The sequence below is a fragment of the Taudactylus pleione genome, unplaced genomic scaffold (assembly GCF_031769625.1).
Source record: "Taudactylus pleione unplaced genomic scaffold, aTauple2 ptg001167l, whole genome shotgun sequence".
Lineage (NCBI taxonomy): Eukaryota > Metazoa > Chordata > Amphibia > Anura > Myobatrachidae > Taudactylus > Taudactylus pleione.
The window spans coordinates 522,188-534,640 of record NW_028285568.1 but is presented as its reverse complement, the minus strand read 5'-3'; the positions used below and the strand labels follow the sequence as shown (position 1 = coordinate 534,640).

Below are 12,453 nucleotides of genomic sequence, written 5' to 3'. Positions count from 1 at the left end.
CAGTGATGACACACAGTAATTATACAGTATAACTCATCAGCACTAGATGTAGGAGAGCACTGGTGAGGCTGCAGTGATGACACACAGTAATTATACAGTATAACTAACTCACCAGCACTAGATGTAGGAGAGCACTGGTGAGGCTGCAGTGATGACACACAGTAATTATACAGTATAACTCACCAGCACTAGATGTAGGAGAGCACTGGTGAGGCTGCAGTGATGACACACAGTAATTATACAGTATAATCATCAGCACTAGATGTAGGAGAGCACTGGTGAGGCTGCAGTGATGACACACAGTAATTATACAGTATAATCACCAGCACTAGATGTAGGAGAGCGCTGGTGAGGCTGCAGTGATTATACACAGTTATTATACAGTGTAATCACCAGCACTAGATGTAGGAGAGCACTGGTGAGGCTGCAGTGATGACACACAGTTATTATACAATATAATCACCAGCACTACATGTAGGAGAGCACTGGTGAGGCTGCAGTGATGATACACAGTAATTATACAGTATAATCACCATCACTACATGTAGGAGAGCACTGGTGAGGCTGCAGTGATTATACACAGTAATTATACAGTATAATCACCAGCACTAGATGTAGGAGAGCACTGGTGAGGCTGCAGTGATTATACACAGTAATTATACAGTATTATCACCAGCACTAGATGTAGGAGAGCACTGGTGAGGCTGCAGTGATGACACACAGTAATTATACAGTATAATCACCAGCACTAGATGTAGGAGAGCACTGGTGAGGCTGCTGTGATGACACATAGTAATTATACAGTATAATCACCAGCACTAGATGTAGGAGAGCACTGGTGAGGCTGCAGTGATGACACAGTTATTATACAGTATAACTCCCCAGCACTAGATGTAGGAGAGCACTGGTGAGGCTGCAGTGATGATGCACAGTAATTATACAGTATAATCACCAGCACTAGATGTAGGAGAGCACTGGTGAGGCTGCAGTGATGACATACAGTATAATCACCAGCACTAGATGTAGGAGAGCACTGGTGAGGCTGCTGTGATGACACACAGTAATTATACAGTATAATCACCAGCACTAGATGTAGGAGAGCACTGGTGAGGCTGCAGTGTTGACACACAGTAATTATACAGTATAACTAACTCACCAGCACTAGATGTAGGAGAGCACTGGTGAGGCTGCAGTGATGACACACAGTAATTATACAATATAACTCACCAGCACTAGATGTAGGAGAGCACTGGTGAGGCTGCAGTGATGACACACAGTAATTATACAGTATAACTCACCAGTACTAGATGTAGGAGAGCACTGGTGAGGCTGCAGTGATGACACACAGTAATTATACAGTATAACTCACCAGTACTAGATGTAGGAGAGCACTGGTGAGGCTGCTGTGATGACACACAGTAATTATACAGTATAATCACCAGCACTAGATGTAGGAGAGCACTGGTGAGGCTTCAGTGATGACACACAGTAATTATACAGTATAACTCACCAGCACTAGATGTAGGAGAGCGCTGGTGAGGCTGCAGTGTTGACACACAGTAATTATACAGTATAATCACCAACACTAGATGTAAGAGAGCACTGGTGATGCTGCAGTGATGACACACAGTAATTATACAGTATAACTCATCAGCACTAGATGTAGGAGAGCACTGGTGATGCTGCAGTGATGACACACAGTAATTATACAGTATAATCACCAGCACTAGATGTAGGAGAGCGCTGGTGAGGCTGCAGTGATGATACACAGTAATTATACAGTATAACTAACTCACCAGCACTAGATGTAGGAGAGCACTGGTGAGGCTGCAGTGATGATACACAGTGATTATACAGTATAATCACCAGCACTAGATGTAGGAGAGCACTGGTGAGGCTGCAGTGATGACACACAGTAATTATACAGTATAACTCACCAGTACTAGATGTAGGAGAGCACTGGTGAGGCTGCAGTGATGACACACAGTAATTATACAGTATAATCACCAGCACTAGATGTAGGAGAGCACTGGTGAGGCTTCAGTGATGACACACAGTAATTATACAGTATAACTCACCAGCACTAGATGTAGGAGAGCGCTGGTGAGGCTGCAGTGTTGACACACAGTAATTATACAGTATAATCACCAACACTAGATGTAGGAGAGCACTGGTGATGCTGCAGTGATGACACACAGTAATTATACAGTATAACTCATCAGCACTAGATGTAGGAGAGCACTGGTGATGCTGCAGTGATGACACACAGTAATTATACAGTATAACTAACTCACCAGCACTAGATGTAGGAGAGCACTGGTGATGCTGCAGTGATGACACACAGTTATTATACAGTATAATCACCAGCACTAGATGTAGGAGAGCACTGGTGAGGCTGCAGTGATGATACACAGTAATTATACAGTATAACTAACTCACCAGCACTAGATGTAGGAGAGCACTGGTGAGGCTGCAGTGATGATACACAGTAATTATACAGTATAACTAACTCACCAGCACTAGATGTAGGAGAGCACTGGTGAGGCTGCAGTGATGATACACAGTGATTATACAGTATAATCACCAGCTCTAGATGTAGGAGAGCACTGGTGAGGCTGCAGTGATGACACACAGTAATTATACAGTATAACTCACCAGTACTAGATGTAGGAGAGCACTGGTGAGGCTGCAGTGATGACACACAGTAATTATACAGTATAATCACCAGCACTAGATGTAGGAGAGCACTGGTGAGGCTTCAGTGATGACACACAGTAATTATACAGTATAACTCACCAGCACTAGATGTAGGAGAGCGCTGGTGAGGCTGCAGTGTTGACACACAGTAATTATACAGTATAATCACCAACACTAGATGTAGGAGAGCACTGGTGATGCTGCAGTGATGACACACAGTAATTATACAGTATAACTCATCAGCACTAGATGTAGGAGAGCACTGGTGATGCTGCAGTGATGACACACAGTAATTATACAGTATAATCACCAGCACTAGATGTAGGAGAGCACTGGTGAGGCTGCAGTGATGATACACAGTAATTATACAGTATAACTAACTCACCAGCACTAGATGTAGGAGAGCACTGGTGAGGCTGCAGTGATGACACACAGTAATTATACAGTATAACTCACCAGCACTAGATGTAGGAGAGCACTGGTGAGGCTGCAGTGATGACACACAGTAATTATACAGTATAATCATCAGCACTAGATGTAGGAGAGCACTGGTGAGGCTGCAGTGATGACACACAGTAATTATACAGTATAATCACCAGCACTAGATGTAGGAGAGCGCTGGTGAGGCTGCAGTGATTATACACAGTTATTATACAGTGTAATCACCAGCACTAGATGTAGGAGAGCACTGGTGAGGCTGCAGTGATGACACACAGTTATTATACAATATAATCACCAGCACTACATGTAGGAGAGCACTGGTGAGGCTGCAGTGATGATACACAGTAATTATACAGTATAATCACCATCACTACATGTAGGAGAGCACTGGTGAGGCTGCAGTGATTATACACAGTAATTATACAGTATAATCACCAGCAGTAGATGTAGGAGAGCACTGGTGAGGCTGCAGTGATTATACACAGTAATTATACAGTATTATCACCAGCACTAGATGTAGGAGAGCACTGGTGAGGCTGCAGTGATGACACACAGTAATTATACAGTATAATCACCAGCACTAGATGTAGGAGAGCACTGGTGAGGCTGCTGTGATGACACATAGTAATTATACAGTATAATCACCAGCACTAGATGTAGGAGAGCACTGGTGAGGCTGCAGTGATGACACAGTTATTATACAGTATAACTCCCCAGCACTAGATGTAGGAGAGCACTGGTGAGGCTGCAGTGATGATGCACAGTAATTATACAATATAATCACCAGCACTAGATGTAGGAGAGCACTGGTGAGGCTGCAGTGATGACACACAGTAATTATACAGTATAATCACCAGCACTAGATGTAGGAGAGCACTGGTGAGGCTGCAGTGATGACACAGTTATTATACAGTATAACTCCCCAGCACTAGATGTAGGAGAGCACTGGTGAGGCTGCAGTGATGATGCACAGTAATTATACAATATAATCACCAGCACTAGATGTAGGAGAGCGCTGGTGAGGCTGCAGTGATTATACACAGTAATTATACAGTATTATCACCAGCACTAGATGTAGGAGAGCACTGGTGAGGCTGCAGTGATGACACACAGTAATTATACAGTATAATCACCAGCACTAGATGTAGGAGAGCACTGGTGAGGCTGCTGTGATGACACACAGTAATTATACAGTATAATCACCAGCACTAGATGTAGGAGAGCACTGGTGAGGCTGCAGTGATGACACAGTTATTATACAGTATAATCACCAGCACTAGATGTAGGAGAGCACTGGTGAGGCTGCAGTGATGACACACAGTAATTATACAGTATAATCACCAGCACTAGATATAGGAGAGCGCTGGTGAGGCTGCAGTAATGATACACAGTAATTATACAGTATAATCACCAGCACTAGATGTAGGAGAGCACTGGTGAGGCTGCAGTGATGACACACAGTAATTATACAGTATAATCACCAGCACTAGATGTAGGAGAGCACTGGTGAGGCTGCAGTGATGACACACAGTAATTATACAGTATAACTCACCAGCACTAGATGTAGGAGAGCACTGGTGAGGCTGCAGTGATGACACACAGTTATTATACAGTATAACTCACCAGCACTAGATGTAGGAGAGCACTGGTGAGGCTGCAGTGATGACACACAGTAATTATACAGTATAATCACCAGCACTAGATGTAGGAGAGCACTGGTGAGGCTGCAGTGATGATACACAGTAATTATACAGTATAATCACCAGCACTAGATGTAGGAGAGCACTGGTGAGGCTGCAGTGATGACATACAGTATAATCACCAGCACTAGATGTAGGAGAGCACTGGTGAGGCTGCTGTGATGACACACAGTAATTATACAGTATAATCACCAGCACTAGATGTAGGAGAGCACTGGTGAGGCTGCAGTGATGACACACAGTTATTATACAGTATAACTCACCAGCACTAGATGTAGGAGGGCACTGGTGAGGCTGCAGTGATGACACACAGTAATTATACAGTATAATCACCAGCACTAGATGTAGGAGAGCACTGGTGAGGCTGCAGTGATGACACACAGTTATTATACAGTATAACTCACCAGCACTAGATGTAGGAGAGCACTGGTGAGGCTGCAGTGATGACACACAGTAATTATACAGTATAACTAACTCACCAGCACTAGATGTAGGAGAGCACTGGTGAGGCTGCAGTGTTGACACACAGTAATTATACAGTATAACTCACCAGCACTAGATGTAGGAGAGCACTGGTGAGGCTGCAGTGATGACACACAGTAATTATACAGTATAACTCACCAGTACTAGATGTAGGAGAGCACTGGTGAGGCTTCAGTGATGACACACAGTAATTATACAGTTTAATCACCAGCACTAGATGTAGGAGAGCACTGGTGAGGCTGCAGTGTTGACACACAGTAATTATACAGTATAACTAACTCACCAGCACTAGATGTAGGAGAGCACTGGTGAGGCTGCAGTGATGATACACAGTAATTATACAGTATAACTAACTCACCAGCACTAGATGTAGGAGAGCACTGGTGAGGCTGCAGTGATGATACACAGTGATTATACAGTATAATCACCAGCACTAGATGTAGGAGAGCACTGGTAAGGCTGCAGTGATGACACACAGTAATTATACAGTATAACTCACCAGTACTAGATGTAGGAGAGCACTGGTGAGGCTGCAGTGATGACACACAGTAATTATACAGTATAATCACCAGCACTAGATGTAGGAGAGCACTGGTGAGGCTTCAGTGATGACACACAGTAATTATACAGTATAACTCACCAGCACTAGATGTAGGAGAGCGCTGGTGAGGCTGCAGTGTTGACACACAGTAATTATACAGTATAATCACCAACACTAGATGTAGGAGAGCACTGGTGATGCTGCAGTGATGACACACAGTAATTATACAGTATAACTCATCAGCACTAGATGTAGGAGAGCACTGGTGATGCTGCAGTGATGACACACAGTAATTATACAGTATAACTAACTCACCAGCACTAGATGTAGGAGAGCACTGGTGATGCTGCAGTGATGACACACAGTTATTATACAGTATAATCACCAGCACTAGATGTAGGAGAGCACTGGTGAGGCTGCAGTGATGATACACAGTAATTATACAGTATAACTAACTCACCAGCACTAGATGTAGGAGAGCACTGGTGAGGCTGCAGTGATGACACACAGTAATTATACAGTATAACTCACCAGCACTAGATGTAGGAGAGCACTGGTGAGGCTGCAGTGATGACACACAGTAATTATACAGTATAATCATCAGCACTAGATGTAGGAGAGCACTGGTGAGGCTGCAGTGATGACACACAATAATTATACAGTATAACTCACCAGCACTAGATGTAGGAGAGCACTGGTGAGGCTGCAGTGATGACACACAGTAATTATACAGTATAATCATCAGCACTAGATGTAGGAGAGCACTGGTGAGGCTGCAGTGATGATACACAGTAATTATACAGTATAATCACCAGCACTAGATGTAGGAGAGCACTGGTGATGCTGCAGTGATGATACACAGTAATTATACAGTATAATCACCAGCACTAGATGTAGGAGAGCACTGGTGAGGCTGCAGTGATGACACACAGTAATTATACAGTATAATCACCAGCACTAGATGTAGGAGAGCGCTGGTGAGGCTGCAGTGATTATACACAGTTATTATACAGTGTAATCACCAGCACTAGATGTAGGAGAGCACTGGTGAGGCTGCAGTGATGACACACAGTTATTATACAATATAATCACCAGCACTACATGTAGGAGAGCACTGGTGAGGCTGCAGTGATGATACACAGTAATTATACAGTATAATCACCATCACTACATGTAGGAGAGCACTGGTGAGGCTGCAGTGATTATACACAGTAATTATACAGTATAATCACCAGCACTAGATGTAGGAGAGCACTGGTGAGGCTGCAGTGATTATACAGTATTATCACCAGCACTAGATGTAGGAGAGCACTGGTGAGGCTGCAGTGATGACACACAGTAATTATACAGTATAATCACCAGCACTAGATGTAGGAGAGCACTGGTGAGGCTGCTGTGATGACACATAGTAATTATACAGTATAATCACCAGCACTAGATGTAGGAGAGCACTGGTGAGGCTGCAGTGATGACACAGTTATTATACAGTATAACTCCCCAGCACTAGATGTAGGAGAGCACTGGTGAGGCTGCAGTGATGATGCACAGTAATTATACAATATAATCACCAGCACTAGATGTAGGAGAGCACTGGTGAGGCTGCAGTGATGACACACAGTAATTATACAGTATAATCACCAGCACTAGATGTAGGAGAGCACTGGTGAGGCTGCAGTGATGACACAGTTATTATACAGTATAACTCCCCAGCACTAGATGTAGGAGAGCACTGGTGAGGCTGCAGTGATGATGCACAGTAATTATACAATATAATCACCAGCACTAGATGTAGGAGAGCGCTGGTGAGGCTGCAGTGATTATACACAGTAATTATACAGTATAATCACCAGCACTAGATATAGGAGAGCGCTGGTGAGGCTGCAGTAATGATACACAGTAATTATACAGTATAATCACCAGCACTAGATGTAGGAGATTACTGGTGAGGCTGCAGTGATAATACACTGTAATTATACAGTATAATCACCAGCACTAGATGTAGGAGAGCGCTGGTGAGGCTGCAGTGATGACACACAGTTATTATACAGTATAACTCCCCAGCACTAGATGTAGGAGAGCACTGGTGAGGCTGCAGTGATTATACACAGTAATTATACAGTATTATCACCAGCACTAGATGTAGGAGAGCACTGGTGAGGCTGCAGTGATGACACACAGTAATTATACAGTATAATCACCAGCACTAGATGTAGGAGAGCACTGGTGAGGCTGCTGTGATGACACACAGTAATTATACAGTATAATCACCAGCACTAGATGTAGGAGAGCACTGGTGAGGCTGCAGTGATGACACAGTTATTATACAGTATAATCACCAGCACTAGATGTAGGAGAGCACTGGTGAGGCTGCAGTGATGACACACAGTAATTATACAGTATAATCACCAGCACTAGATATAGGAGAGCGCTGGTGAGGCTGCAGTAATGATACACAGTAATTATACAGTATAATCACCAGCACTAGATGTAGGAGATTACTGGTGAGGCTGCAGTGATAATACACTGTAATTATACAGTATAATCACCAGCACTAGATGTAGGAGAGCGCTGGCGAGGCTGCAGTGATGACACACAGTTATTATACAGTATAATCACCAGCACTAGATGTAGGAGAGCACTGGTGAGGCTGCAGTGATAATACACAGTAATTATACAGTATAATCACCAGCACTAGATGTAGGAGACCACTGGTGAGGCTGCATCGGCAGCAGGATTTTTTCCATCAGAGCAGCCGTACACAAACCTGAAGCCGGCAGTGTAGATCTCTGACTGTAGGTATAGAAAGAGTGCTACTTCTAGTGCACTTGCAGCAAATATCGGTGGCGGTGAGATCAGTGTATGTAAACTGTGCCGGTAGCTGAACGCACCTGCAAGGGTACTCCCAGGTGTGCTGTTGACACCTGTGTCGGGTATAGTTGGCTGTGTTCAGGGCTGCCATCATACATTGTGGGACAGATCGCTTCATGTTTAAGTGTCTGCCATATGAGAGGTGATGTTCGAGTCCTGATATGACAGTATTTTGTAGTGTGTGCATGTTAAATAAGAGTAAGTGACTGAAGGGGGGGAGGGGGAGTTGGCCAGGAGAATGTGAAAAGGACTATAAACACAGTGCCCCCTGCCGTGCGGTATCCTGTGCCGCCGCGCATGTCCCACCACCCTGGTTACGGCCCTGATGACTGGGGTGCCCGGCCACATTGTTTCTGATTAATGGTTTACATTTTTTCTAGTATTTTTTTTTTCTTTATTCTATGTACATAGGAAAATATTTTTTTTATGTATAATTGACTTAAAATGTAATTTTTTGTTTGTGAGGAATTGGTATGTTTTTTTTCGCTATTTAATGACGTGAAGTACAAAGTATAATTAATTGTGTTCAGCTGATAATACAGTTCCTTTGCTTTTCAGATGAGACTGTTTCCCCAAGATTATTGGATGCTAAGTGGAGTCAGATCTTAAATCCACCTTCTCATCGGCTGACACATAACCCTGCACTAGACAATGTCAGTAAATCTATCATAGCCATCGAGGCTCACCTAAAAGATAGGCCAGCCAGCCCAATACCCCCATCTGAGACTCCATGTGCCAATGGAGAGATTGAATGTGTGGTGAAAGAGCGGTCCAACATGGTGACAGAAGATACCAGCATGGCTGAAGACCAGCTGTCCCAGTCAGAAATTGTATGCAGTACCACCGCGTTACCTGATGCTAACCCTAATAATATTAGTTGTGCCAAAGGCGATGTTCCAGGAGAGTGTTTGTCTCCGTGCAGCAGCTCTACAAGTCACCCTGTTCTGAACTCTGAAAGCTTTACTTTGGACGGTGGAAGAACCATGCAATGCAAGACACATGTTCCTGACACCAGTCACCAACCGCAGGCTTATGCTAACTGCAAAACAGAGATCCATGTTTCTGATAATACCGATGCAAGTGTATTTACCACATCAGAGGGACACAATGGTGTGAACATTGGTACACTCTCTGCTTTTTGTGACCATAGCATTAAAGACCCTATAGGACAGACTCAAGAATGTGCTCATGTGTCCCTATTGTCTGATCTCAAACATTTCCCAAATAAACTTGCAGTTCCTAACACAGGGAAAGACAATAAAAATGTCTACTGTCCGCTTGATGATCCAAATGTTAACCTTACTGGTGATGAGAATGGTTTTGAAAAACAGCTGAAAGTATCATTTACTCTGACTACAGATAAACAAGTTAATGTTTTTGGAGGTGAACACCGTCCTGCTGATGTTGATGAAGTTATCCTTGATGATCTCCACCAATATGAATCTCCTGACCTTGTGGTGGAGCATTTCTCAAACTCTTCTGTGTCTAATGTGGACTTTAACACAACAGGCGGTAAAGAGACCCAAACAAAGGACAATATGTGTCTTGTTAGTGATCAACATAATGAGCTGGTCGGTGACGTTTTCTTAGACATTTCTGCTAGTGGTAATGGAGCAAATGTATTAATGTCTCTGTACAATGGGTGTGATTCCTATGGAATGGAGAACCCAACTGTAGCTGAAAACCCAAAGAGTTTACCATCAAAAGAAGACTCTGTGACTGAGGAGAAGGAAATTGAAGAGTGCAAGTCGGAATATTATGCAAGTGTTTACGAGCAGAAGGATGATGACGCCACAGAAAGTAGCGGGCTTGTGTTAAACATCAGTGGCGACCAAATGAAGAACCATTTGCATGGTACCTGCAGTCAGACCGCACCTGTGCATGGACAGACTTCACCAAAAATGGGCAGCAACGTGCAACCCCTTAGTGCCCCCTATGGTGGAGCTCGTCCAAAGCAGCCAACTCATCTCAAGCTGCAGATTCCAAAGCCATTATCTGACATGTTACAAAGTGATCTGGTCCCCCCCAATGCCGGATGTAGCTCCAAAAATAAAAATGTATTCAACAAGTCAAATCGGAGTGACAACCTTGTGTCTGAGGCTCTTCGTGATGAAGCTGCACTGCATAGTTCTGTTGTTGATGCAAATGGTGACCTACTTGGAGATTGCAAGGCATGGGCTGCTAGGGCCCCAGTAGTGTCCCCAGACAGCCCCGATAATGACCTTGCTGGGCAGTATGGGGTTTCCTCCACCAAGCCTTTCACAACTCTGGGGGAGGTGGCACCAGTTTGGGTCCCTGATTCCCATGCACCTAACTGTATGAAGTGTGAGGCCAGGTTTACATTTACCAAGAGGCGACACCACTGCAGAGCGTGTGGGAAGGTATGTGAATAGGTATGGCTCCAAATTGTGTTCCAAGTTCAATGAATGGATCTTTAATCTTACATAATAAAGACTGAAACAACAACATCTGACTGTAATGTTAAATATGAAGACCGCACAGTGATTTGTCTTACTATTTTCCTGGAACTTGCCTTTGATTTCTTTTATAAATCTAACATAGTGACATATTAGTAAGCCAGGGTAAGAAAGACTTATGAAAGGCAGAGACCGAGAGGTATATTTACTAAAGTGCGGTTTTTAGATGTGGATATGTTGCCCATAGCAACTAATCAGATTCTAGATATTATCTTCTAGAAGGTACTAGATAAATGTTATGTAGAATTTGATTTGCTGCTATGGGCAACAACTCCACTTCTAAAAACCCGCACTTTAGTAAATTTACCCCAGAGTGTCTGGATATTAAAAGCATTGTATTTTAAATTCAGGCTTAAAAACGCCAGAAAGATTGGTAAATAAACCTTATGACATTTGATATCCTTTTATTAATTAAATGTAATTCCTTTTTATATCATGTACTTCAGATTTTCCCTGAAATATTGCAACATTATGTCTCTCTCTCATATATGGTCTCTCTCCCCCTCTCATATGGGCTCTCTCGTTGGTACATATGTGAGCTCTCTCCTCTCTCTGTCTCTCTCTCGTGGGCTCTCTTTCTCTCTCTCTCTCTCTTTCTTTCTTTTTCTCTCTCTCTCTCTTGTGGGCTCTCTCCTGCCTCTCTCTCGCTCATGTGGGCTCGCGCGTGCGCTCGCTTGCTCTTATATGTCTAGGTAAGAGTGCCGTCTCCTGGGGTAAATGATTGCACTTGTCATGCAGCAGCTAAGTAGAAGTACACCAGTACAGGGTCTTGGTAGGAGAAGCCTCAGCTTGTTTTATTATCAGCACAAAAATAAACAAAAACAAAACTGAATCCGGTTGTAACTATACAAAATAATTCCCTCTGAGTGGAAGGACATAACATCCCTTTCTCAAAAGTAACAGCACTTGCATTCAGTAATGACAGTCTCTCAGCAGGCCTCTGACCTTTTCCCCTGGCAGTGAGAGACTGACTACAGGCCCTTAATCTGCCTCTCAAAGGTGGTCGGGCAGTCGAGGCTGCTAATCAGCTTCTGTCTACCAGGCAGAAGCCAAAACCTTGGGTGTGTATATAATATATCCCCTTGACAACCTTTCCAGTGTTTCTGCCACACTTGTTTTGTTCATACGGTTTCTGTTTCTGTACTGTGTAAGGCACTTTTGACCCCTTGTGGCGCCATTTAAATAAAGCATAATAATTTCTCTCTGGCGACACGAGCAGCTCCCTTAGGACTTCTCACAACACTGG

At 43.5% G+C, this 12,453-nt stretch overlaps 1 protein-coding gene across 2 annotated transcripts in view; it reads left to right on the top strand.

Annotated features, from left to right (window-relative positions):
* Positions 1-12,453, top strand: part of ZFYVE9 (zinc finger FYVE-type containing 9) — a 235,230-nt gene that overhangs the window by 67,741 nt on the left and 155,036 nt on the right. For both annotated transcript variants that reach the window (XR_015874942.1, XM_088462252.1), the window contains exon 3: positions 9,289-11,111. Coding sequence is in view for 1 of the 2 variants with exons in the window: in XM_088462252.1 (XP_088318378.1) it covers positions 9,289-11,111 (1,823 nt within the window). In the remaining variant the exon portion in view is untranslated. The remainder of the gene's footprint in view (positions 1-9,288; positions 11,112-12,453) is intronic.